This window comes from Oryctolagus cuniculus, chromosome 5 (genome assembly GCF_964237555.1).
Source record: "Oryctolagus cuniculus chromosome 5, mOryCun1.1, whole genome shotgun sequence".
In the NCBI taxonomy this organism is placed as follows: Eukaryota; Metazoa; Chordata; class Mammalia; order Lagomorpha; family Leporidae; genus Oryctolagus; species Oryctolagus cuniculus.
The window spans coordinates 59496155-59518168 of NC_091436.1; the positions used below are offsets into that span (position 1 = coordinate 59496155).

General features: G+C 37.2%; 1 protein-coding gene across 5 annotated transcripts; it reads left to right on the forward strand.

Moving 5' to 3' along the window:
* The first annotated feature begins 26 nt into the window (after window positions 1-26).
* TUBE1 (tubulin epsilon 1) lies at window positions 27-21806 on the forward strand. Of its 5 annotated transcripts, XM_008263388.4 has the most exons (13): window positions 203-340; window positions 869-921; window positions 3243-3300; window positions 4881-4926; window positions 5463-5539; window positions 6131-6246; window positions 9585-9706; window positions 13465-13652; window positions 13874-14049; window positions 15029-15169; window positions 19292-19432; window positions 20371-20545; window positions 20857-21806. In XM_008263388.4, the coding sequence occupies exons 6-13, from the start codon at window positions 6146-6148 to the stop codon at window positions 21013-21015; spliced, it is 1203 nt and encodes a 400-aa protein (XP_008261610.1). In that variant the 5' UTR covers window positions 203-340; window positions 869-921; window positions 3243-3300; window positions 4881-4926; window positions 5463-5539; window positions 6131-6145; the 3' UTR covers window positions 21016-21806. The 5 variants fall into 5 exon arrangements, with proteins under 5 accessions (XP_008261608.2, XP_002714975.2, XP_008261610.1 ...); XM_002714929.5 differs by lacking the exons at window positions 4881-4926; window positions 5463-5539 and adding an exon at window positions 28-175 and having other exon boundaries at window positions 267-340; XM_070073693.1 differs by lacking the exon at window positions 5463-5539.
* The last annotated feature ends 208 nt before the right edge of the window (window positions 21807-22014 follow it).

A 22014-nucleotide genomic window follows, 5' to 3' on the forward strand; every position in this document is an offset into this window, starting at 1 on the left:
ACCTAGAGGAGTACTTAGCGACGGCAGCGACTTACGGCAGCAGCGTGACTTACGGTCGTCACCTGGCGCAGCACCGCCGGTGGGCGGGCGAATGCGAAGGCCGGCGCTGGCTCGCAGCTACCCGGGGCCGGGGGCCGGGGGCCGGGCAGAATGACCCAGTCGGTAGTCATACAGGGTGAGCTGCGCCGGGTTGCTGGGCCGCGGAGCCTATTGGCCTTGCTTCTTGCTTACTGTCCGTTCTCTTTCTTCCCCTCCCCTGGTGGCAGTCGGCCAGTGCGGAAACCAGATCGGCTGCTGCTTCTGGGACCTGGCGCTGAGGGAGCACGCAGCGGTCAACCAGGTAGCGGCCCCGCTCCGGGAGCCCCCCTCGCGCATCGCCGTGCGTTTCCCATAAACAAACAGGAAATTACTGTATCAGCCTTGGTGTGATGTTGCTGGCGTGGGACCTGCGTTAGAGACTCTGGTCTTAACCGTGGTTCGGATTCTCAGGGTCTCTCTGTTAGTGCTCTTGGGTAGAGCCGTGGTAACAAGAATGCGTGCATGTGCAAGCACCTTGGAAATTAGGTAACACCTGCGGTCGTTACAGTCCTTAATGGAAGGTGCCAGCCGTTAGAGTGATCGCCAGGAATACGAACGCATTTGCTGCCCCTGTTCTGACAGTCTTAGGGGATCCTTTATTCCGCACCCCTGCTTGAACTGGGTCTGGAGCTCCCCTGAGGGAGGACTCGGCCCAAGTGTTCTGTAATACAAACTCTGTTGTCCTAGCCACACAGTAGTTGTCACAGGATTGTGGGCTCACTAAAATTGACAGGACTTTCAGAAAGAAGCAAAACTTGAATGCTATAAATAGATTCTTTCTCCTTTTCAGAAAGGAATTTATGATGAGGCACTAAGCAGCTTCTTTAGAAACGTGGATGCCAGGTAAGATGGAATTAAAACCTGTCATGATGATCCCATCATTTCAAGGGGAGCGAATTCATCAAAGGACAATAAAAAGTTGATAGCTATAAAGTTCTATTCTGTTTCTTTTTGGTTTTCTTATTGAAACATCCTTATTCTCATTTTGTCATGAATATTTTCAACATTATTCTAAGAGGAGTATAACAGGTTTCCCTTTCAGTCTATTTTAAGGTACAAAAAGAACCTATAATGGGACTTCTTTGAACTTAAGATTGAAATAAGCTTTCACTAGAGAAAAAAATGAAATTTTCCCTGAGGGTGTTTGTATTTCCTGATACTATTTGTGATATAATTATAAAATATGCTAAAAAAAAAAAGAGAAACAGTTGTCAGATTACTTTTATTTAATAAAGGGTGTATGTAAGTATCATGTTTCTCTTATCTGAAAGCAAATTGACATTTAGGGTATATCTGCAAACTTTAATGTTAATTCTTTAAATTCATGTATTTTCAAAATACTTCATAAACTATCTGATGGGCTTGAACTAAATATATATAATTTTATATATATATATACTTTATATCAGGCTTTAATATCCATTTCCAGTTTGGATTAGATGGCTGGGTATTTGAGGCAGTTATTTTCGAAGGAAGCCTAGTTAATCCTCGCTTCTTGATGGATTCCATAGTTTAGTGCTAAAGCTTGCAAATTCATAAACCTTGTTGGAACTTTAAGAATGGATCCAGTACTGTCCAATACAGTCAGATTAACCAAACTCAAATGGGAGATTAAAAAAACAGAAAGTCAGTATAACAACTGACAGTAGAAACCATAGCTTAAAAAAGACCAGATAGTCAATGTACCATCTTAGGAGCATTCTCTTTTGCAGCAAATCTACCTGAAAAGCTGCATAATAAGCACAAGGTTGCTTGGTGACCGTGGACCCAGACCAAGGAAATCAAGAGTTAGTTACCTAAATTCCTGGCAGACTCCCTCTAATCTGTGGCCTTGGTCCTGTCCCCTCTAAATACCATTGAGATTCTCAAAGTTCTAGGGTAAGCCTTCCTTTCAGGTGCCTCCCTTGCTGTCTCAGTTCCTACCCCCACCCTTTCTCTGAGTAAGGTGAGACTCAGCCTGAGATCTCTTCTTTCTTAGTAAGGAGACTTGACACAACTGGACTGTCATCTGCTCTGTACATTTTATACTTTAACCTGAGAGCATTCTTCTTTTCCTGATGCAACATTCAGGAAGGAGGGAAGAGGGAGAGTGGCGTCTTCCTCTTCTTTCTGTGGACTGTCAACACGTATGCCATCTTTTCCATAAGTAAATGTGAAAAATATTTTTCAAAACTGAAACTATCTAATACTTCTTTATCAAAGTGTCATACCTTTTAAGTATAATAATAATGTACTTATACAGCAGGGATTGACAAATCTTTTCTGTAAAAGACCAGATAGTATATAATTTAGATTTTATTACCCATAAGGTGTACCCTTGTAGCATGAATATAAAGATAGACGTGGTTGACTTTATTTAGGAAAATCAGTAACTTTGGCCTGAGTGAGGTTGTCAGCCCCAGCCTATAACATCGTGTCATCTCCTATTCCTTCCATATGTTTTACCTTCTTGGGAACTATCTTTATTGACCCATATACCATGTCTGATCACAAATTTCATTAATTTGATAACTTTCTTTCAACATGAAATTCTAGGAACAGCTTCAGATAGATACTCAATGATGTTTAACTGGTATACCAGTTACACATATTTTTGGCTGCAACAGGAAATCTCGTAAATGTTAGCTAATCAATGAAAGTGCCCGTCTACCTCACAGATCAAAAAATCTGGAAATCAGAAGTTATAAGTTTGGAGAAATGTGTTCAAGACCAAGGCATTATATCTTGTCCCCCTATCCTTCATGTACTGACTATTTTTTTCTCATGTTTATTACTCTGTTACTAGAAACTGGCAGCCTGTACTGCAGGAATCACATCCATGTTTATGTTTGAGGCAGGAAAAAGAAAGATTGAAATCAACAGCATGTGGTCCTTTTTATCATAAAAGATTTTCAGAATACCTCCCCTTTATCTCCTTGGCTTGAACTGCATTACATGGTCAGCCGTAATTACAAAGAAAGGGAGGTAATTCCCTCACTTTCTCAGCCTGGTAGGAGATAGGCAAGGGAAGAGGAGGTTAGGAATAGCGTGACTCTGCCTCACCTGGCCTTGTCATACAATGGAAGTTAACTTTATTGCCTGATAGTACTATTGGCCATGAAAGATCTTATGACTTTTTCTTTCTCTCTCTCTCTTTTTTTTTTTTTTTTTTTTTTATCTTTCAGAGTGGTTGGAGATGGTGGCAGTATTTCCAAGGGAAAAATAAGTTCTTTAAAAGCACGAGTAAGATATATACACTTGGATTCTTATATTGCATGAGTTTTAAAAATAACTGTACTTGTATTTCTATAACTCAATAAAAATTTTAACTTTTCAAAAAACTATTTAAGCCACATTTAACATAAAATAACTAAGCATACATTTGGATTCACCTGAAACACTACGAGCCTTTTTTCCCTAAATGTTTCAAGGGAAATTAGTGTCTAGGTAAATGGTAAGGAGCCCTCTTAACTCTAAGTACCTGAAATACATACAAGCAGTCTTCAAAAAGTTAATGGGAAAATGCATATTATGAAAAAACTGTCCTTGGATTTTCAAAAATGTTCTGCACCAAAATAAGCTTATCTTTAATTCCAATTTTCTTTGAACTTCTTGAAGGACCCTTGTACTAAGGCTAATTTTTCATTGAAAAATAATGCAAGATTTATTTACATCAGATTGCTAATCAATACACATCATGAATCCAGCCACATTATAGTGAATAATGCCAGAGCCATCTGAACGAGAATGCTCCGAGTCAGAAGCCCACACTTACAGTCTTAATCTCATCCCAACATTTCTTCTCTGTAATTGTCTACAGTGAACTGTTTTTTGTAATTGTTGATCTGTTAACCTTTTTGTTACTGTTGACCTCTGACTATAACAAGAAAGGCCCTATCAATGCTATGGAAGGAACTGAGATGCTAAGGATCAGACCTGGAGTAATGACTGAAATACTAGAAGGCAGTCGTGTTGTGACACCTGGGAACCATGTTGTACCTGTTATCTTTGATGTCCTTAGAAAATTTATGGCAGAGACCATATGCTTTGGGGCATTAGGATAATAACTGATTAGCACTTAGCATACTCCATGATGCAGAGAGAGCTAGCATTGCATTCCAAACCTTACAGAGAGACATTTTCTAGACTACTCCCAATTTGAGCTGTTTCCCAACAGCCTATCAGTGAGCAGGTAAGGAAGCAGAGGAACATTATTAGAAAAGAATACATCATCATGTGTTTCTGTAGACTTTGATTTTTTTGCCTGAGGAGGCATCCTTCCATTTTCTCCATAAGAACTCTTGGTGTTATGTTCTACATGGTCATTAAAGAGTCCAGACTTTACAAGATAGCTTGGAGCTTGGCTCCCTCCACAGTATCCAGTATCTTAAGTTAATAGGCAAATATTCAAAATTTTGCTAAGTCCCGTATTAGGGGGAAGCCAGAAGCCTTCTGGAAGGAGTTATAAACACCAGATTCTGGAACAGTTGTGACTCCAGACCTTGGATGTTGAAGAATACACTCTGATAATTTAATTTTCCAAAGAAAACCGAATCAAGTGCCTGATATGACTAAGGTCAGAGCTTTAGTGCTAAGTGAGTAGGACAGTGAGAATTCTATCAAAAACTCTCTTCAAAAAGTGCCTGAATGTCAGTCTATTCTGCATATTGCTTCCTTTTCCCCAAACAACAAGGTAATTAAGATACTGTTAACTATCCACAAATTGACTCAATAAATTTGTTTTGGAAGAAGGCCAATATAAGCTGATTTTTTTGTTTTATAATCTTACACAACTTGGAAGTATTGTGATTTTTCCCTTACAGCAAAGTCCACCTTGTGGCTGGTTAGATGTTAAAGTCAGCATTTAAGGTAAAAATTGCATATTGTCAAAAAATCATTGAAAAATCCCTAAAGTTTCAGTTCTGTTAACATAAAATATATGTAAATATAATGATTGCTGTATATAAATGAGCACCTTTGTAAAACATTTTTATAGTCATTGTGATATATTGCTTTAATATATTCAGTTTATGTTATAATAAGTAGCATAGTTACACAAATAATTGAATTCACAGAATTTGAATGTCCGAAAGTTGTAACTGCATTGTAGTCAGGTCTCCCTTCATACAGCATAGACTTTGTGCAGCCAGGCTAGCTGAGTTTGAATCTCTGCCACTTAACTAGCTGGGTGACCACAGCCAAGTCATTCAACTTTTCTAGACCTTACTTTCCTCAATGAGACCTGTGCAGAGGCTGTGAAGATTAAGTGCGTTAAACAAACAAAACATAAAGCACTTCCTCTGTGATTCTGAGTCAGAGAATTAACAAACAGTACCCTAAGGCAGTTACAGAATTTATTTATCTGTTTATTTTTTACTATTTTGCCCTCTTCTTCCTCACTGTAGAGTATATGGAGAGTAAAGTGTGAAGAAGAGGAAGGAGGAAATGTTCCTACTACTAAGTGTCGCCTGCTTACATTTTGGTATATTTTCTGCCAGTATATTTTTCTGGTTTTTCCATACTTAATTTTATGTTTTATATTCTCATTTTCTTAGTAATATAGGTTAATTCCCATATCAGTTTATATAATGAATTAGATCGTAGGTTACTTGGGAGAGAGGACCCTGTTGACATCTCTGACATCTCTCCAGTGCCTTGACTTTGCCCAGAGTAAAAAGTTAATCATTTGGATTGGACAGATTGGGGGTGGGATTAATAAAGAGCCGCGTAGTTGTTCCTGGTAAGCATGTGCACGAGTTCACCCTTCATTTATTGAGAACTTTTTCAGGTTAAGTTTACTGTCTAGATTTCTGAGACCTTAGAAATTCAGCTGGGGAGATTTGTCAGTTTCTTTTTTTCCTTAGTTGGCATTTTATAGTCAGATGAAAGGTGGTTTAATTGGGTTCTGCCTTTCTAGCTGGATGAAATTGTTTTTTAATTATCTCAACAGATTCTACATAAAGATTTTAGGCTTAAATATAAGAGAACAATGCAACTTTTGACTCAAATTCATTTGCAGAGTGAATAATTCTAAAGGAAAATATGATAACTAAATTTTATTTTTCTTTCTCAGGCTATTTTGATAGACATGGAAGAAGGAGTAGTGAATGAAATTCTGCAGGGACCCTTGAGAGATGTGTTTGATAGCAAGCAGCTCATTACTAATGTATCTGGCTCAGGAAATAACTGGTGAGAATATGCTCAACATGAGAGTTAAATGTCATCTGAAACAGTGAGCCAGCTCCTTCATTCTGATAGGTCCTGCTGACCTCAAAGCAAGATGTGATTGCACACCAGAAGCTGGGCCTTTCAGCCCATCATCTATTCCTTAATACGTGGTATTTCACAGTGCTTGGAAGCCACCTGTTCTTGTATTTGCTCATACTCCTGTTTCCTTCCAATATTTTTTAAGAAAAAGATGAATCACGGAAAGTTTATTTGCTAAGCTCCTATTTGTAAATTGACTCTTGCATCACACAAGTTTTAAGTACATTTATGAACAGTTCAAATTATAATTATATGAAACAGTTTATAATTATATACTATATATAATTATATATAATATATATAATTATTATTATATATTATTATATATATAATATTATATATATTTTTATATATAATTATATATAATATATATATATAAATATATATATATACACCAGCCCTCTACTTTGAATTCAGCTCCCTGCTTATGCACCTGGGACTCTTTATATATATATATAGTATATATAGTATAATATAATATAATAGTATAATATATTACACTACATATAATATTATATATTATAATTATATGAAACAGTTTATAATTGTACTATATATAGTTATATATAATTATATATTATAATTATATATACATATTATATAATATGTATATTATATAATATGTATATATTATATAATTATAATATAATTATGCATTATACTATATATAATTATATATTATATGTAATGCATAATTATAGTGTATGATATATAATGATTATAACAATTATATAATTGCATTATATAATGTATATGATTATTATATATTTATAGTTATGATATATAATATAATTATATATTATGTATTATAATATATTATATATACAATTATATAATTATAATATATGGTATATTGTATGCATTATATGATATATGCTATATGATGTATATTATATAATATGGTTATATTATGTATCATATATTATGGAATATATAATATGATTTTATATTATGTTATATATGTATTATATATAATTACATTACATAATTATAATTATAAAGTAATATTAATACTATAATATATATATTGTATATAATATTATATAATTATAATTATAAACTGTTTCATATTGGCACTGTTTTTTCCTGTTTTGTAAAAATTAAGTATTCCCTTATTTGCAAGTCTCTTTATTTATTTTAAGTATTTGCAGCCAATACCTCAGGTTCCTAATGAGAAGTGATGTATGATTTTACTAGAGCATGAATTTTAATCTTGTGTTCAAGGAGACTAATTTGGAGAGAACACTAAATGAGTTAATAGGTAAGCCTAGCCACCTTACTACCCAGCTGCTTTTCTGGCCTTGTTAGATAGCTTATTATATGACTTTTGAGTTAAGCCTGACTACAGTGTTATAGGAAAATCATTCTTATTTGTTAACTGATCATAATAATTCTTGCAAATTTAGACAGCCAAAAAAGACTTGCAGAGCCTAAGGATATCAGTTTTCTACCACATGCCATTTCAATCTCATAATGTTGCGACCATTTTTTTTTCCTTATTTTGTTTTTAAGTTTTTGTTTACTTATTTGAGAGACAGCTCTCATCTACTGGTTCACTTCCGCAAATGCTTGCAACAGCCAGGGCTCAGCTAGGGTCAATGCCAGAAGTGAGGAACTCAGTCCAAGTCTCTTGCATGGGTGGTAGGAACCTAGTTACTTGAGCTCTCATGACTGCCTCCTGGGATCTGCATTAGAGTGTATATGGAACCCAGAGACTCCAATATAGGACATGATTTGTCCTAACAGCATCTTAACCACTAGGCTGAATGCCCACCCCTTTTCTTTTTTTTTAAGAATTATTTTTATTTATTTGAAAGAGTTACAGAGAGAGGTAGAGACAGAGAGAGAGGTCTTCCATCCGCTGGTTCACTCCCCAGATGGCCGCAACGGCCGGAGCTGCACCGATCTGAAGCCAGGAGCCAGGAGCTTCTTCCCGGTCTCCCATGTGGGTGCAGGGGCCCATGGACTTGGGCCATCTGCTGCTGCTATCCCAGGCCATAGCAGAGAGCTGGATCAGAAGAGGAGCAGCCGGGACTAGAACCGGCACCCATATGGGATGGCAGTGCGTCAGGCCAGGGCATTAATCCACTGCACCACAGCGCCCTCCCCCACCCCTTTTCTTTTAGTTTAAACAATTTCGATGTTAGTTTCTTTTTTTTCCATTTCAATGCCTTTCTAGTTGACAGTATTCTGCTTTTTATTTTTCTTTTTGAGAGGCGGAGACAAAGAACTGGTTCTCTCCCTAAATGCCCACAATGGCCAGAGCTGGGCCAAGCTGAAACTGGGAAATGGGAACCCACTTGAGGTGTCCCATGTTGATCGCAGGGACTGAACTACTTGAGCCATCACCTGCTGCTTCCCACAGGTGCAGATTAGCTGGAGGCTAGAATCGGTCAGTAGCAGAGCTGGGTTGGAGCTGGGACTCGGAATGGCATGTGGGCATCCGAAACAGCTGAACCACCAGGCCAAATGCCTGCCCCACATTCTGCTCTTTAATACATAAAATCCACTCTAGTTCAGAGTTAACTTTAAATGGATATGAGAAAAAACTGCGTAACTGAAAACTTGTTTTGTAATTGCACCTTTGAGAGATTGCAAAAATGAATTTAGAAAAACATAGTTTCAGGGGCTGGCATAGTGGGTAAAGCAGCCGCCTGTGATGCCAACATCCCATATGGGTGCCAGTTTTCAAGAACCAGCCTCTACTTTGCATCCAGCTCCCTGCTTATGCACCTGGGAAACAGTGGAAGATGGCCCAATCCTTGGGCCCCTGCACCCACGTTGGAGACCCTAAAGAAGCTCCTGGCTCCTGGCTTCAGCCTGGCCCAACCCATTCCATTGTGGTCATTTGGGGAGTGAACCATTGGATGGAAGGTCTCTGTCTCTCCCTTCCTCTCTGTAACTCTGGCTTTCAATTAAATCTAAAAAAAAGAAAAAAAGTAGGATAATACCCATTGTTAATGAGTTATCAGGACAACTGAAGGTTTTATAAATATGAAGGGTCTTCAGGAAATTCTTGGAAAATGCTAATCATGGAAAATATCATATTTCAAAAAATTTTTACATCATTTTGCCATGAGCTTTTTGAAGTACCATTGTGTGTATGTGTGTGTGTGTGTGTATAATTTTCTATAGTATTTTTAGAATATTATGATTTGTTTACATGAAGCAAGCATAGATTTAACTAAATTGTTCTGTAATTTTTTCAGTTAAATCAAAAACAAGTGCAAGAATTTTTCTAATCTGTATTTTATTTTCAGGGCTGTGGGTCACAAAGTTTTTGGCAGTGCTTACCAAGAACAGATTTTAGAGAAACTCAGAAAGTCGGCAGAGCACTGTGATTGCTTACAGTGCTTCTTTATAATACATTCCATGGGCGGAGGTAAAGTTCCTCATTCATTGCCTATAACAACGCCAGAGTGCAAGTGGGAATTCCTTTTGGCAAACATAAGTGTTACTTTCAGACCTATGCTTGATAAAGATAGAATTGTTCAGTGTATGTGCATTTGAAATAATGTACAGAACAGCTGTATCTTAAAGTTTTGTGATACAGGGTCACATACCTTTTTTAAAATTTTTTATTTAAGCCTGTTTAAGAGTCCAAAAAAATATGTTGGGATTTTTTTTTTCTACCTTTGGTTTCTTTACAAAATTTTCAGCCGCATTTTGGCATACATGAGCTTTTGAGTAATGCTTACTTTCTCCACAGAGTTGGCTTGTGTGGTCCCTCATCCTAACTAGAGGAAAGCATTCCTGGCATGATCACATGTGTGCTTGCCAAAGAATCTCAGAAGCCTTTCTTTAACCATCAGTCCTTTCTCATCTCCAATAAGGAAACAGAAGAGTAGAAGAAATTCTTTCAGTTTCTTTAAGTTATTTCTAACATGATAATTGACTTGAACTAGAAATAAATGTCTTGCATTATTTACTTTTCCTAGGGAAGCCTGCACTTTTGGATTGAAATATTTAACTCGTTTGTTGCATGAAGTACAAACAATATAATTTACTAATTTTAAAATAGGATTAGCACATTTTAAAAGAAAAAATTCCTGCAGTTTTCTTCTTTAAACTCAGATTACGATTCTGTATTCACTAAGTTATATACAATTGAATTTTATGCATATATCATTCACTATCATTGTAATTAATAGATCTATTCACCATCATAGTATTTTAAAATTAGAGCTTTAGTTGCTGTGTAACCATGCCTTGGGAAGACCATCATAATCATTAAATTAAGAAACAAATTGTCTTTGTGCTAGTATAAATAACCTACAAGTTTAAGCTAGTTTTCAAAAAGAAAATGCTTTGACTTACACTTATTATGGTGCCTTTCTTAATTCCTCCATTATCCAACACTTCAAAAGAAAATATTTTCATTCATAATTCACTGAATATGGCAATAATTTAAATAGTACTGAAGGTTAAAAGTAAACTTCTCATTTCCCATATCTAATCTCTATTCCCTCTCCTCACAAGTAACCAAGTTCAAAGGGATTTTTGTGCCTGTCTTTTCAGATACCTTATATGCCTGTTATAATGTGTTTATATATTTTTATATAAAAGATCATACAGTACATATTATTCTGTAATTTTTCCACTTTATATCTTTCTTGAGCACCTTCCCATATCAACTATATCCCACATAATTCAATTTGATATAATATTTAATAAGTAATAAAAATTTTAATATGTAATAATTTCTGAAGTTCCTTCCTTATTAATGGATGGTAAATTATTTATGGTGTCTGCTTGTTGCACACCATCCCCAGTGAACATCTGGTATTAAGGAGGCCTTCACAAAGTTTTTGGAAAATGCATATGATTAAAAGATTATGTGTGGATTTTTTACACCAAGATGAACATTTATGTCTAGTTTTCCATGAATTCTTGAAGTAGTCTCATGTGTTTTTGTGCATTTGTGTCACTGTAACTATAAGCAGTAATCCTAGAAGGGAAGAATAGAAACCAGAAAACATACACTTTCCATTTTGGTGGATATTATTTTATTAATATTCATATATAATATATCAATATGTATAATATTAATATACCTTCCTATAGTATTGCACCAATTCATAGTAACAACAGTATGGAAGTGGTTTCCATTTCCCTCTGCTATCAACAATACTATTATGAAATGTGAGTCTAATATGTTCAAAATTATATTTAGTTTTAATTTTTATTTCCTTAATTAAAAGAGAGGGTCAGCACCTTTACTTCTGTTTCCCGTTTCTCCTTTTTTTATTGTAAGTTTCCTGCTTATATCCTTTCCCCATTTTTTGATGTAGGTATATTACAATGCATGTACATAATAGCTTTTTACCTTAAAATTTTGTGAAATTGTCTCATTATTACCATTTTTATAAGCCCTTTTAAGAGTGGCAACCCTTTAATACAGAAATTTACTCCATCATATGTGTTGATTTTTTTCTTTGTCTTTATGAGGTTTTTATATCTATATATATTTTATAGAGATATATAAATTTTGCTTATTTTTCATGAAATCAAATCTTTTTATAAAGACCCTGATTTTTTATAATGCTTAGAAAGTTCTTCCCATTAAAGATTACCCAAAAAACTCCCACTTTCATCTAGTATTTTTAGCAATATATCCTTTTAATGTTTACATGGATTAAAATGTTGGTTTTTAAGCCATTTTTAAACCAGAATAGTGAGAAAATATTTTATGTTACAGCCCAGTACATCTGCATGCATACACACACACACACACACATAAAGATTTGGAAAACATTTACCCATACTACATGAGACATGTTGATATTTTCTACTGTTTCATAGAAGGAAAGCAAATACTGCTAGTAATTTAATAATTAATTCTGTAGCCTACTCGTAGTTCACAACCAGTTTGAAAACACCAAGTTCAAGGATTCTAGCTTTCTAAGTTCTTAAAAAGTTTTAAATCTATATAGATGATATGAATGTGCACCAATAAGTTATTGTTGTGGCAGGCATTTGGCCCTAGAAGTTAGGACACCAGTTAGGATACCCGTGTGCCTTAACTGTATGCCTAAATGCAGTACTTGGCTTCAGTCCTGACTCCAGCTTCTGGCTAGTGCACACCTTGGGAGGGAGTAGTGACGACTCTAGTGATTAGGCTCCAGCCGTCCGTGTGGGAGATCTGGATTGAGTTCCTGTCTCCCAGCTTCAGTCTCAGCCCAGCCCCTGCAGCTGTGGGCATTTGCAAAGTGTTCCAGCAGATGGGAGCACTCTCTCAAATGTCTAAAAAATAATTTTAATGAGATTCCTAGATTTTCTGTTTTTAAATATGTAGTGACTTTTTAAATATGTAGAGTTGGCATGCTTAATGTTAAGATTTTTGACTCATTATTTAAGTTACTTAATGACAAGGTAATTTTCTTCATCATTAAGACGGTATATACACTACACCAAATCTGTCAGGATAGTTTTTTTTAAAGTTGCTTAAGATCAATTATAGATTGAATATTGTCTTAGCTGGATTTTTCACCATTCAACCAATTATTTTAACATCATGTAGGGATAGCTTAAATGTGAAAAAGGACTTGGGGCTGGTATTGTGGCTTAGCAGGTTAAGCCTCTGCCTGCAACAGCAGCATCCCATATGGTCGCCAGTTTGAGACCCAGCTGCTCCACTTCTGATCTAGCTCCCTGTTCATGCACCTAGAAAAGTAATGGAGGATGGCCCAAGTGCTTGGGCCCCTACACCGACATGGGAGACCCGAAAGAAGCTCCGGGCTCCTGGCTTTGGCCTGCCCCAGCCCCAGCCATTGCAGCCTTTTGGGAAGTGAACCAGCAGATGGAAGAAATTTCTCTCTCCCTCCCTCCCTCCCTCTCTCCCCCCCCTCCCTCCCTCCCTCCTTCTCCCTCTCTCCCTCTCTCCCTCTCTCTTTCAAATAAATAAAAAATATTTAAAAAAAGAAAAAGTGAAATACAGAAAGCCTGCCTAAACTCATAGAACCAGTTATGAAATTCAAGACCTTAAGCCTAATGTTGCCTTCCTTTCTTTATTTGAAGTTAGATTAATTAATATATAATCATAAGAATAAGGTGAAAATTGTTCTGTTCTACATGCAAAACATAAAATTCTAAGTTCCTCACAGTTTTTTGTTTTTGTTTTTTATAAATTGTAATCCTTAGGGACAGGATCCGGACTTGGCACATTTCTTCTGAAGGTGCTTGAAGACGAGTTCCCAGAAGTATACAGATTTGTGACTTCAGTTTATCCTTCTAGTGAGGATGATGTCATAACCTCACCTTATAATAGCATCTTGGCAATGAAGGAGCTCAGCGAGCATGCAGATTGTGTGTTGCCCATTGACAATCAGGTACGAGATGACATGGGATCTCATGGCCAAATTTTACATACATTCAATCCTGCGTTAGGTTTATGTATTTATCCAACATGAAACGTTCTCTTCACTTTTCAGCCTTGTCACCTAAGAGAGAAAGTAATTTTTAAATCATTTTCTCTCTTTTTTTCCAAATGGAATATCATCTGTGTCAACTCTTCTTAATAGCTTCTCTCTCAATATTTTTCCTTCAAAAGTCCTTATTTGACATCATTAGCAAAATTGACCTCATGGTGAATTCTGGAAAGTTGGGTGCAGCTGTGAAGCCAAGGAGTCTGGTTACTGCAAGTGCGGAGGCTTTAAGGAAACGGCACAAGAAGCCCTTTGACGCAATGAACAACATTGTGGCAAATGTGCTGCTTAGCCTGACAAGGTAATCCTGTCTCAGGACACTTGAAAACCTTCACTCTGTTGATGACTTGAATTTTTGTAGTAGCATTTTTGTTGGTGGAAGTTGCGGGAGCTTCTTTTGTTTGTATTCTAGTTTGTCTTATATTTTTACCTCTTGTAGTAATCAATTAGAATTTGGATTTCTATGACTCCAAAGCAGCATTTCCCTAAGTACATTCTGTGGAGTATTAATGGGTGTTAAATGATAACAAGTCTTGAGAAAGTCACACTTAAGAAACACTTGATTACAGAAAATGAAACAAATGTTTTTTCTTCATCTTTTAAGCCAGCTAAACTGTATCTCCTCATTAGCTGTTTTGAAATATATCCATGACTATTTCAAAGTGTATTAAGGATATCCTTGGGAAATTCAGCAAAGCTCCTAGAATAAGTAAAGTTACTCATTTATATGTGTTTAAATCAATAGAAAATCTTTATTCAGTTTTTTTTTTTTAAGATTTATTATTTATGTGTTTGAAAGTTAGAGTTACACGGAGAAAGGGAGATAGAGAGAGAGATCTTCCATCCATTTGTTCATTCTGCGATGGCCAGGGCTGGGCCAGGCCACAGCCAGGAGCCAAGAGCTTCTTCCAGGTCTCCCACGTGGGTGGCAGGGCCCCAAGTGCATGGACCATCTCCTGCTGCTTTCCCAAGCCATTAGCAGGGAGCTGGATCAGAAAAGTGGAATAATGTGCAAGTGTGTAATGAGCAACCATAATAGTGTTTAGTTATACTTAAAATAACCAGAACTAGTTGCTATAAATGTTGTGTTGTATTTTAATTATCTTTATGCATGATTGTTTATTATACTAAATTTCACTAATGCAGAAGAGCAAGCATATATTCTGCACTGAAGAACAGTGTACAAAAAAATTTGAGAAAATGCTTACTGAAAAAAATTAAGCTGCATTCAAAGTGTGTAATTTCAAGATTAAAATTTTTCTCATTATTGTAATGTTTAGCTCTGCACGGTTTGAAGGATCCCTTAATATGGACCTTAATGAAATCAGTATGAACTTAGTTCCTTTTCCTCAACTTCATTATCTTGTATCAAGCCTAACGCCTCTGTATACACTGGCAGATGTTAACATTCCCCCTCGAAGGTAAGATATAACTTAATTCCAATTTCTTGAGAACTTGAATTATTCTAAAAAAATTAAGAGAGAATGCTTACAATGACTCTAGTTATTTGTTTTACTTGTGAGAAGTCAGTAAACTACAGTTCCTTTCAATGAGGTGAAGGCTTCCTGGAAATAGTTGTTTAAGGCCGGCACCGCGGCTCACTAGGCTAATCCTCCGCCTAGCGGCACCGGCACACCGGGTTCTAGTCCCGGTCGGGGCGCCGGATTCTGTCCCGGTTGCCCCTCTTCCAGGCCAGCCCTCTGCTGTGGCCAGGGAGTGCAGTGGAGGATGGCCCAGGTGCTTGGGCCCTGCACCCCATGGGAGACCAGGAAAAGCACCTGGCTCCTGGCTCCTGCCATCGGATCAGCGCGGTGTGCCAGCCGCAGCGCGCCGGCCGCAGCGGCCATTGGAGGGTGAACCAACGGCAAAGGAAGACCTTTCTCTCTGTCTCTCTCTCTCACTGTCCACTCTGCCTGTCAAAAAAAAAAAAAAAAGAAAGAAAAAAAAAAGGAAATAGTTGTTTAAAAATGTCATTATTAAACTTTTTGAAATTCAATCTAGGAATTAAATTTTTAGGCTTGTGAAACTTAATACAGTTGTAATTTTATTAAAAAATGATTAAGTACTTTGAAGTCTGACAGGCTAAGGCTGAATCCTAATTCCTTCACTTAACTAGCAACAGGATTTACATTTTTCTCATCTGTAAAAATAAAAGACTACCTACTCCTATACTTGTTGGGCACATTCAATGTTTTAGAGTTCTTATCACACACAACCTGACCATAGAAGGCTTACAAGTTACTCTATATGATCCCTATTGTATATTTCCAGAAAACCTTATTTTTAACTGTCTAGGTGTCATTTTGAAGCATAAAGTTTACTTCAATTTACTTAAATGATGTAATGTTGAAAGAAACTCTTAGCATATAATCAGTGATGAAGAGCTTGGAAAGTTCACTCTAGCATTCACAGTTGGCTGCAGGAAAAGATTCTGCCAAACTTTGTAAGGGCAGAGTATGTAAATAAGGAAGTGCAACATAAAGATTGCTTTTTGTAGTTAAAGTGTTGGCAAGATAACAGTTTTATACTTCAGGAATGTCACAAGTGAGACCGATAAACTTTGATTTCAGCCAGTGGCAAATGACAAGTTATGCCAACTAGCAGATATGACTCCTTTTCTGCATGCAAGCTAGTGGCCCCAACAACATACACTCTGTATGGAACACAGAGATTGTTAAATGTTCAGTGGTGTCAGCCCAGCGTATTAAATTTTAGTGTATTTACATAGAATGTATATCTTTAATGAGGACACATAAAATGTAAATTGGCACCAAATTATTTATGACATGATAATGTCATTCATTTTTATATTTTAACCTAGTTCTTAAAAATAAAGATATGGAATTTCTAATTAAGTTCAGCATAAGAAAAACTATTTTGACTTGGTCCTTTGACTTGAATGTGCCAAAGTCAATTGAATATTATATAATCCTGCTTAGTCTATTTTAATAAAAATAATGTATACATCAACATCTTAATTTATGGTGAAGTTTTATTTTTAATTAGAATGTATTAGTAAAAATCTGTTGGGAGCTTTAAAATGTTAAGGCTCTTAAGGAGTTTGTCAAAATGGTCTTAACAGTGGTTTTGTTTTTTGCTTATGCTCTATTATAGATATTTCAAAGGCTTGCCATATCTGGATGCACACAGTCATTTGTCCTTGAGTAAATAAATTGTTTTTAAATTGTAATATTAAAAGGCATGGCTTTAAGGCTTTAATTTGTTATAGTTTCTAAACAAATGAGAATGGTTTCAGTTGAAGATTATATTCATAAACGTCAGTTCTATACCAAGTCCACTTTATCAAAAGAAAGTAGGTAATAAGCACATATTGAATAATAAGTATTCCAATAATATGTTTCCTTTTACCAGTTTTTATATTTTATGAGACCAGAAAATGATTAAATCAATAATGAGTGTTCCTGCTGATTGTCAAGTGGTTCTTAATCTTTTCTAGGTTTCCATCTTGAAATGTCTATACCCTAAATCCATAAAAATACCCGGAACACATAACCCCCAAATTTTTAAAATGGTAACAGCAGGACTCCTGAGTCATCCCGAGTGCATGTTTCCTTCTGGAGGTCCTCTGTCCTCCGTCTGTAGGACAGTCAGGATAGCAGCTCCCCTGCCGAATCACTTAGTGGAAATGTCATAAATTGCTAATAAATAGCACCGATCTCTGTTCTCTTCTCAGACATTCTGCAGACTCAGCTCCTAAAATTCTTGCTTGAATTGTCTAAGGAAACTATAATCATATTTTGTGTCAAGTGAGATTTAAGAACTAAAGTTGGAGCCACTCTAAGGACCCAGGAGATTGTGTATTATTAGATATAAACTTTATCAGTCACCTTATCTTCCTGTCTTTGAAGGAGAAAGGATAATCTTCTGATTTTTGCCTTTCAGTTTAAAAGCTTTTGTTAAAAGTCTCCCCTTTCAGGAACACTGCCACAGACTTTCATCTTCCATTAGGAGAGCCTAAAAGTTTCCTCCTAATTATTCCCAATTTGTTACACATTTTATGGAGATAATGTAATAGTCCTAATGATGCAGAGTTTTACTAATTGAGCTTTTTTTAAAAAGATTTATTTATTTATTTGAAAGAGTTACAGAGACAAGGAGAGGCAGAGAGAAAGAGAGGTCTTCCATCCGCTGGTTCACTCCCCAATTAGCCCCAACGGCCAGAGCTGCACCAATCCAAAGCCAGGAGCCAGGAGCTTCTTCCAGGTCTCCCACGTGGGTGCAGGGGCCCAAGGACTTGGGCCATCTTCTACTGCTTTCCCGGGCCATAGCAGAGAATTGGATTGGAAGTAGAGCAGCTGACACTGAGACCGGCACCCACATGGGATGCTGGCACTGCAGGTGGCAGCCTTTCCCACTTTGCTAGAGCGTCGGCCCTGCTAATTAAGTGGGTTTTTTTTTTTTTTTTTTTTTTTTTTTTTTTTTTTTTTGACAGGCAGAGTGGACAGTGAGAGAGAGAGACAGAGAGAAAGGTCTTCCTTTGCCATTGATTCACCCTCCAATTGCCGCCGCGGCCTGCGCGCTGCGGCTGGCGCACCAAAGGCAGGAGCCAGGTGCTTCTCCTGGTCTCCCATGGGGTGCAGGGCCCAAGGACTTGGGCCATCCTCCACTGCACTCCCGGGCCACCCTCCACTGCACTCCCAGGCCACAGCAGAGAGCTGGCCTGGAAGAGGGGCAATCGGGACAGAATCCAGTGCCCCGACAGGGACTAGAACCCAGTGTGCCGGCGCCGCAGGCGGAGGATTAGCCTATTGAGCCACGGCGCCGGCCTAATTAAGTTTTGATAGTTCTGTGAAGTAGGTAAGCATACTGAACTAAGAAATAAAGATACCAGTTTCAGAAATCAGAACTATATAAAACCTTACTAATGCTGTTGTCAACATTTTGTAACCACTGAAATCCCTAATATGCTGTAGTAGCTTTTTTCCAAAACAGATATTTCATGATTTACCCCTGTATTTATTATCAAGATTGCTTCAAGAAAATGATAGGTTACTATTTAGTATGTGTATTTTTTTTCCAGATTTATTTTATTTACTTGAAAAACAGTTACAGAGAGGGGTAGCAACAGACAAAGAGGTCTTCCATCACTGAATCACTCCCCAAATGGCCGCAACAGCTAGAACTGAATCCGATCTGAAACCAGGAGCCAGGAGCTTTTTTTGAGTCTCTCATGTGGGTGCAGGACCCAAGGACTTGGGCCATCCTCCATTGCCTTCCCAGGCACATTAGCAGGGAGCTGGATCAGATGTGGAGCAGCTGGGACTCGAACTGGTGCCCACATGGGATGTCGGTGCTGCAGGCCGGGGCTTTAACCTGCTGCACCACATTGCCAGCCCCAGTATGTTTATTTTTTTAATAAAAATGTTATATGTTGTATATTATAAACATTATATAATATATTCATTCTAATACTAGTGTATTTAGTGTAAATTCTATTTACCTATGGATGACTATCCTTTTAATTTATAGTATCTAGGAAATAAGTAACATTTTTATTAATAGTAACTCTTTCATTGTTCTAGATTGGACCAGATGTTTTCAGATGCCTTTAGTAAAGATCACCAACTAATACGGGCAAATCCTAGGCATAGTCTCTACCTCGCCTGTGCACTGATGGTCAGAGGAGATGTGCAGATTTCAGATCTTCGCAGAAATATTGAAAGGTCTGCTGTATTTTTTCAAGACAACTTATGTATACTGCTTGCAATAGTGTAGCATGGTAGTTAAAGCTGCTTCTCTTCCAATTCTAGCAGTGTCACTTACTACAGTGTGATCTGGAGCAAGCCACTTAGCCTTTCTGGGCCTTGTTTTCTTCAGTTATAAAATAAGAAAAATAACACTATGAAGTTGTTATTATTTAATAATAAATAGAATGTTTTGTTTTCTGAAAGTGTTCAGAAAATTGTAGCTGATGTTGTTACTGTGTTTTTAACCACTACTATTGCTACACTGCTTCTGTGTTTCCCTTGGTATTGTTTACCCACAGTCTATTTTTAGGAAACATGCTCTGTTGAATTACAGAGTAACCATTATAATACTGTCAGTTTGTATCCTCATTTTTTTTCAAAGATTTATTTATTTGAAAGTCAGAGTTACACGGGGAGAGAAGGAGAGGCAGAGAGAGAGGTCTTCCATCTGCTGGTTCACTCCCCATTTGGCCGCAATGGCCAGAGCTGTGCCAATCTGAAGCCAGGAGCCAGGAGCTTCTTCCAGATCTCCCGCATGGGTGCAGGGGCCCAAGGACTTGGGCCATCTTCTACTGCTTTCCCAGGCCATAGCAGAGTTGGATCAGAAGTGGAGCAGCCGGGACTCAAAATGGTGCCCACGTGGGATGCCAGCACTGCAGGCAGCAGCTTTACCACAGCACCGGTCCCTTCAGTTTCTAATCTGTAAGAATACATGTGTTTCTAGCTTTCAGCCAATTTAATGACCTCTTAGCAAATATCTCTGCACTATCAGTTTATACCATAATAACTGCTAATAAGCAATTAGAATGAGACCATCAGGAATATCCTAGTTTAGTTATAATGTGTTCTGCCATAATCAGGTCAATGTTGGTAGTACCTTACCTCATTCTTACCTTTACATTTTTGTATTTCAGATTAAAGCCTTCTCTGCAGTTTGTCTCCTGGAATCAAGAAGGTTGGAAGACCAGCCTGTGTTCAGTGCCTCCTGTGGGCCATTCTCATTCATTATTAGCTTTAGCAAATAACACATGTGTGAAGCCTACCTTCCTAGAACTGAGAGAGAGGTTCACGAGGCTCTACAAGAAAAAGGTAATCATCTACCTTTGTAATGGTAGGTGTTTATTTTGGCGATTTAAGATGTAGATAATTACAAATCAGGGTGACATTGTCTACTATATTTGTTGTACTGATTATAACTAGAGAGGAGAAGTTTACTTGTGTTATTTTGACCCTAAATGAGAAATCTCATGGATTTGTAGGATTTAGGCAAAAAATTCAATTTGACACAAGTTCTCTTTTCCACTGTAAAGCTTTATTCGGCTCGTATGTATTTACCTTATAAGACAGTTATGTGTCCTAAAGCTCCTGAAATGGTAAATGATACCCATTTTCATTTGTAGGCTCACCTTCATCACTATCTACAAGTCGATGGGATGGAGGAAGGCTGTTTCACAGAGGCTGTATCGTCCTTATCAGCACTCATAGAGGAGTATGACAGACTGGATGCCACAAAAGGCATGCCTGTGCAAAATTTGCCTAGACTTAGCATAGCTGTCTGAAAAGGAACCCGAAAAACAACTGTTTCTGAATTTCACATTGTTGTCTGTTGCCTTTCTATTGTAGCATTTTTGTGACTCAGAAAGCCCAGTTTGTTTTCCATAGTATCAGAGTGTTTTTGTTTAAAAGACTAATGATACCAGTGTGTAGAATTAGGTCCTGTTACCTTATCTTCAGACAGCTGTCTTCAGAAAAGTCCCCCTTTCTGAAACAGAGCAGAATTCTTCAACGTTCTCTTATTTATAGCTCAAATTTGGGCATTTATATACTGATAATCATGTCTTTAATACAAATCTTGTAAAGATACGACTTTGTATTTATTTGTATTTCTCTGTGTATAATTTTTTGTTATTCTGTTTAAATTCTCCTAGTTCTTTGAACTTAGTGCTGGGACACAGGGGTGGGGCAGGTCCAGCGAGAGACGTGTGAGGCCGTGCAGTCATTTGGCTTGGCCCTGCCAAGGCAACCTGAGGTGGGACTCAAAGTTCAGTCAATCCATAGCAGGCTAATTTTTAAGTTTTGTGCAGCCCACAAATGATGTTATAAATATCCAATGGCTTTTGGCAGAAAAAAGGTTCCCTACCCCTGGTGGAAGGACACAAGTAAATATTTCCATGTGGTATCCACTAACCTCAGGGATAGGCATTCTTACAGCTTTTAAGGAGGCTTTGTTCTTTGGATAAAAACATGCTTGCACTCAAAAAAAGAATAATTTATATTTAACACACATTTGTATTAATTTTTTAATATTTTAATCAATTTGTTTATAATAAATATCCATATTTTAAACAGTGCTGCTTGTTTCATTGTCTTGCATGTCACCCTCTATACAAGTGAACAAAACAGTACTAAGCTTGATGTATTCTTCCAAATTTCACAGTAAATGGCTGTAATAGCGTAGTGACATTGTTCCAGTTATGATAATTTCTAGTTGTAGTCATCAGCTTATTTTTAATAATTTATATTTCAGATCCATAGGTTGATTTATCATTGAAGGAGGT

Excerpts from the sequence above, each read along its gene's own strand:
- TUBE1 (XM_002714929.5), top strand. The coding sequence starts at position 151 with ATGACCCAGTCGGTAGTCATACAGG. Across the intron at positions 922-3,242 it reads TTTAGAAACGTGGATGCCAG|AGTGGTTGGAGATGGTGGCA; the intron begins GTAAGATGGAAT and ends TTTATCTTTCAG. Across the intron at positions 3,301-6,130 it reads TAAGTTCTTTAAAAGCACGA|GCTATTTTGATAGACATGGA; the intron begins GTAAGATATATA and ends TTTCTTTCTCAG.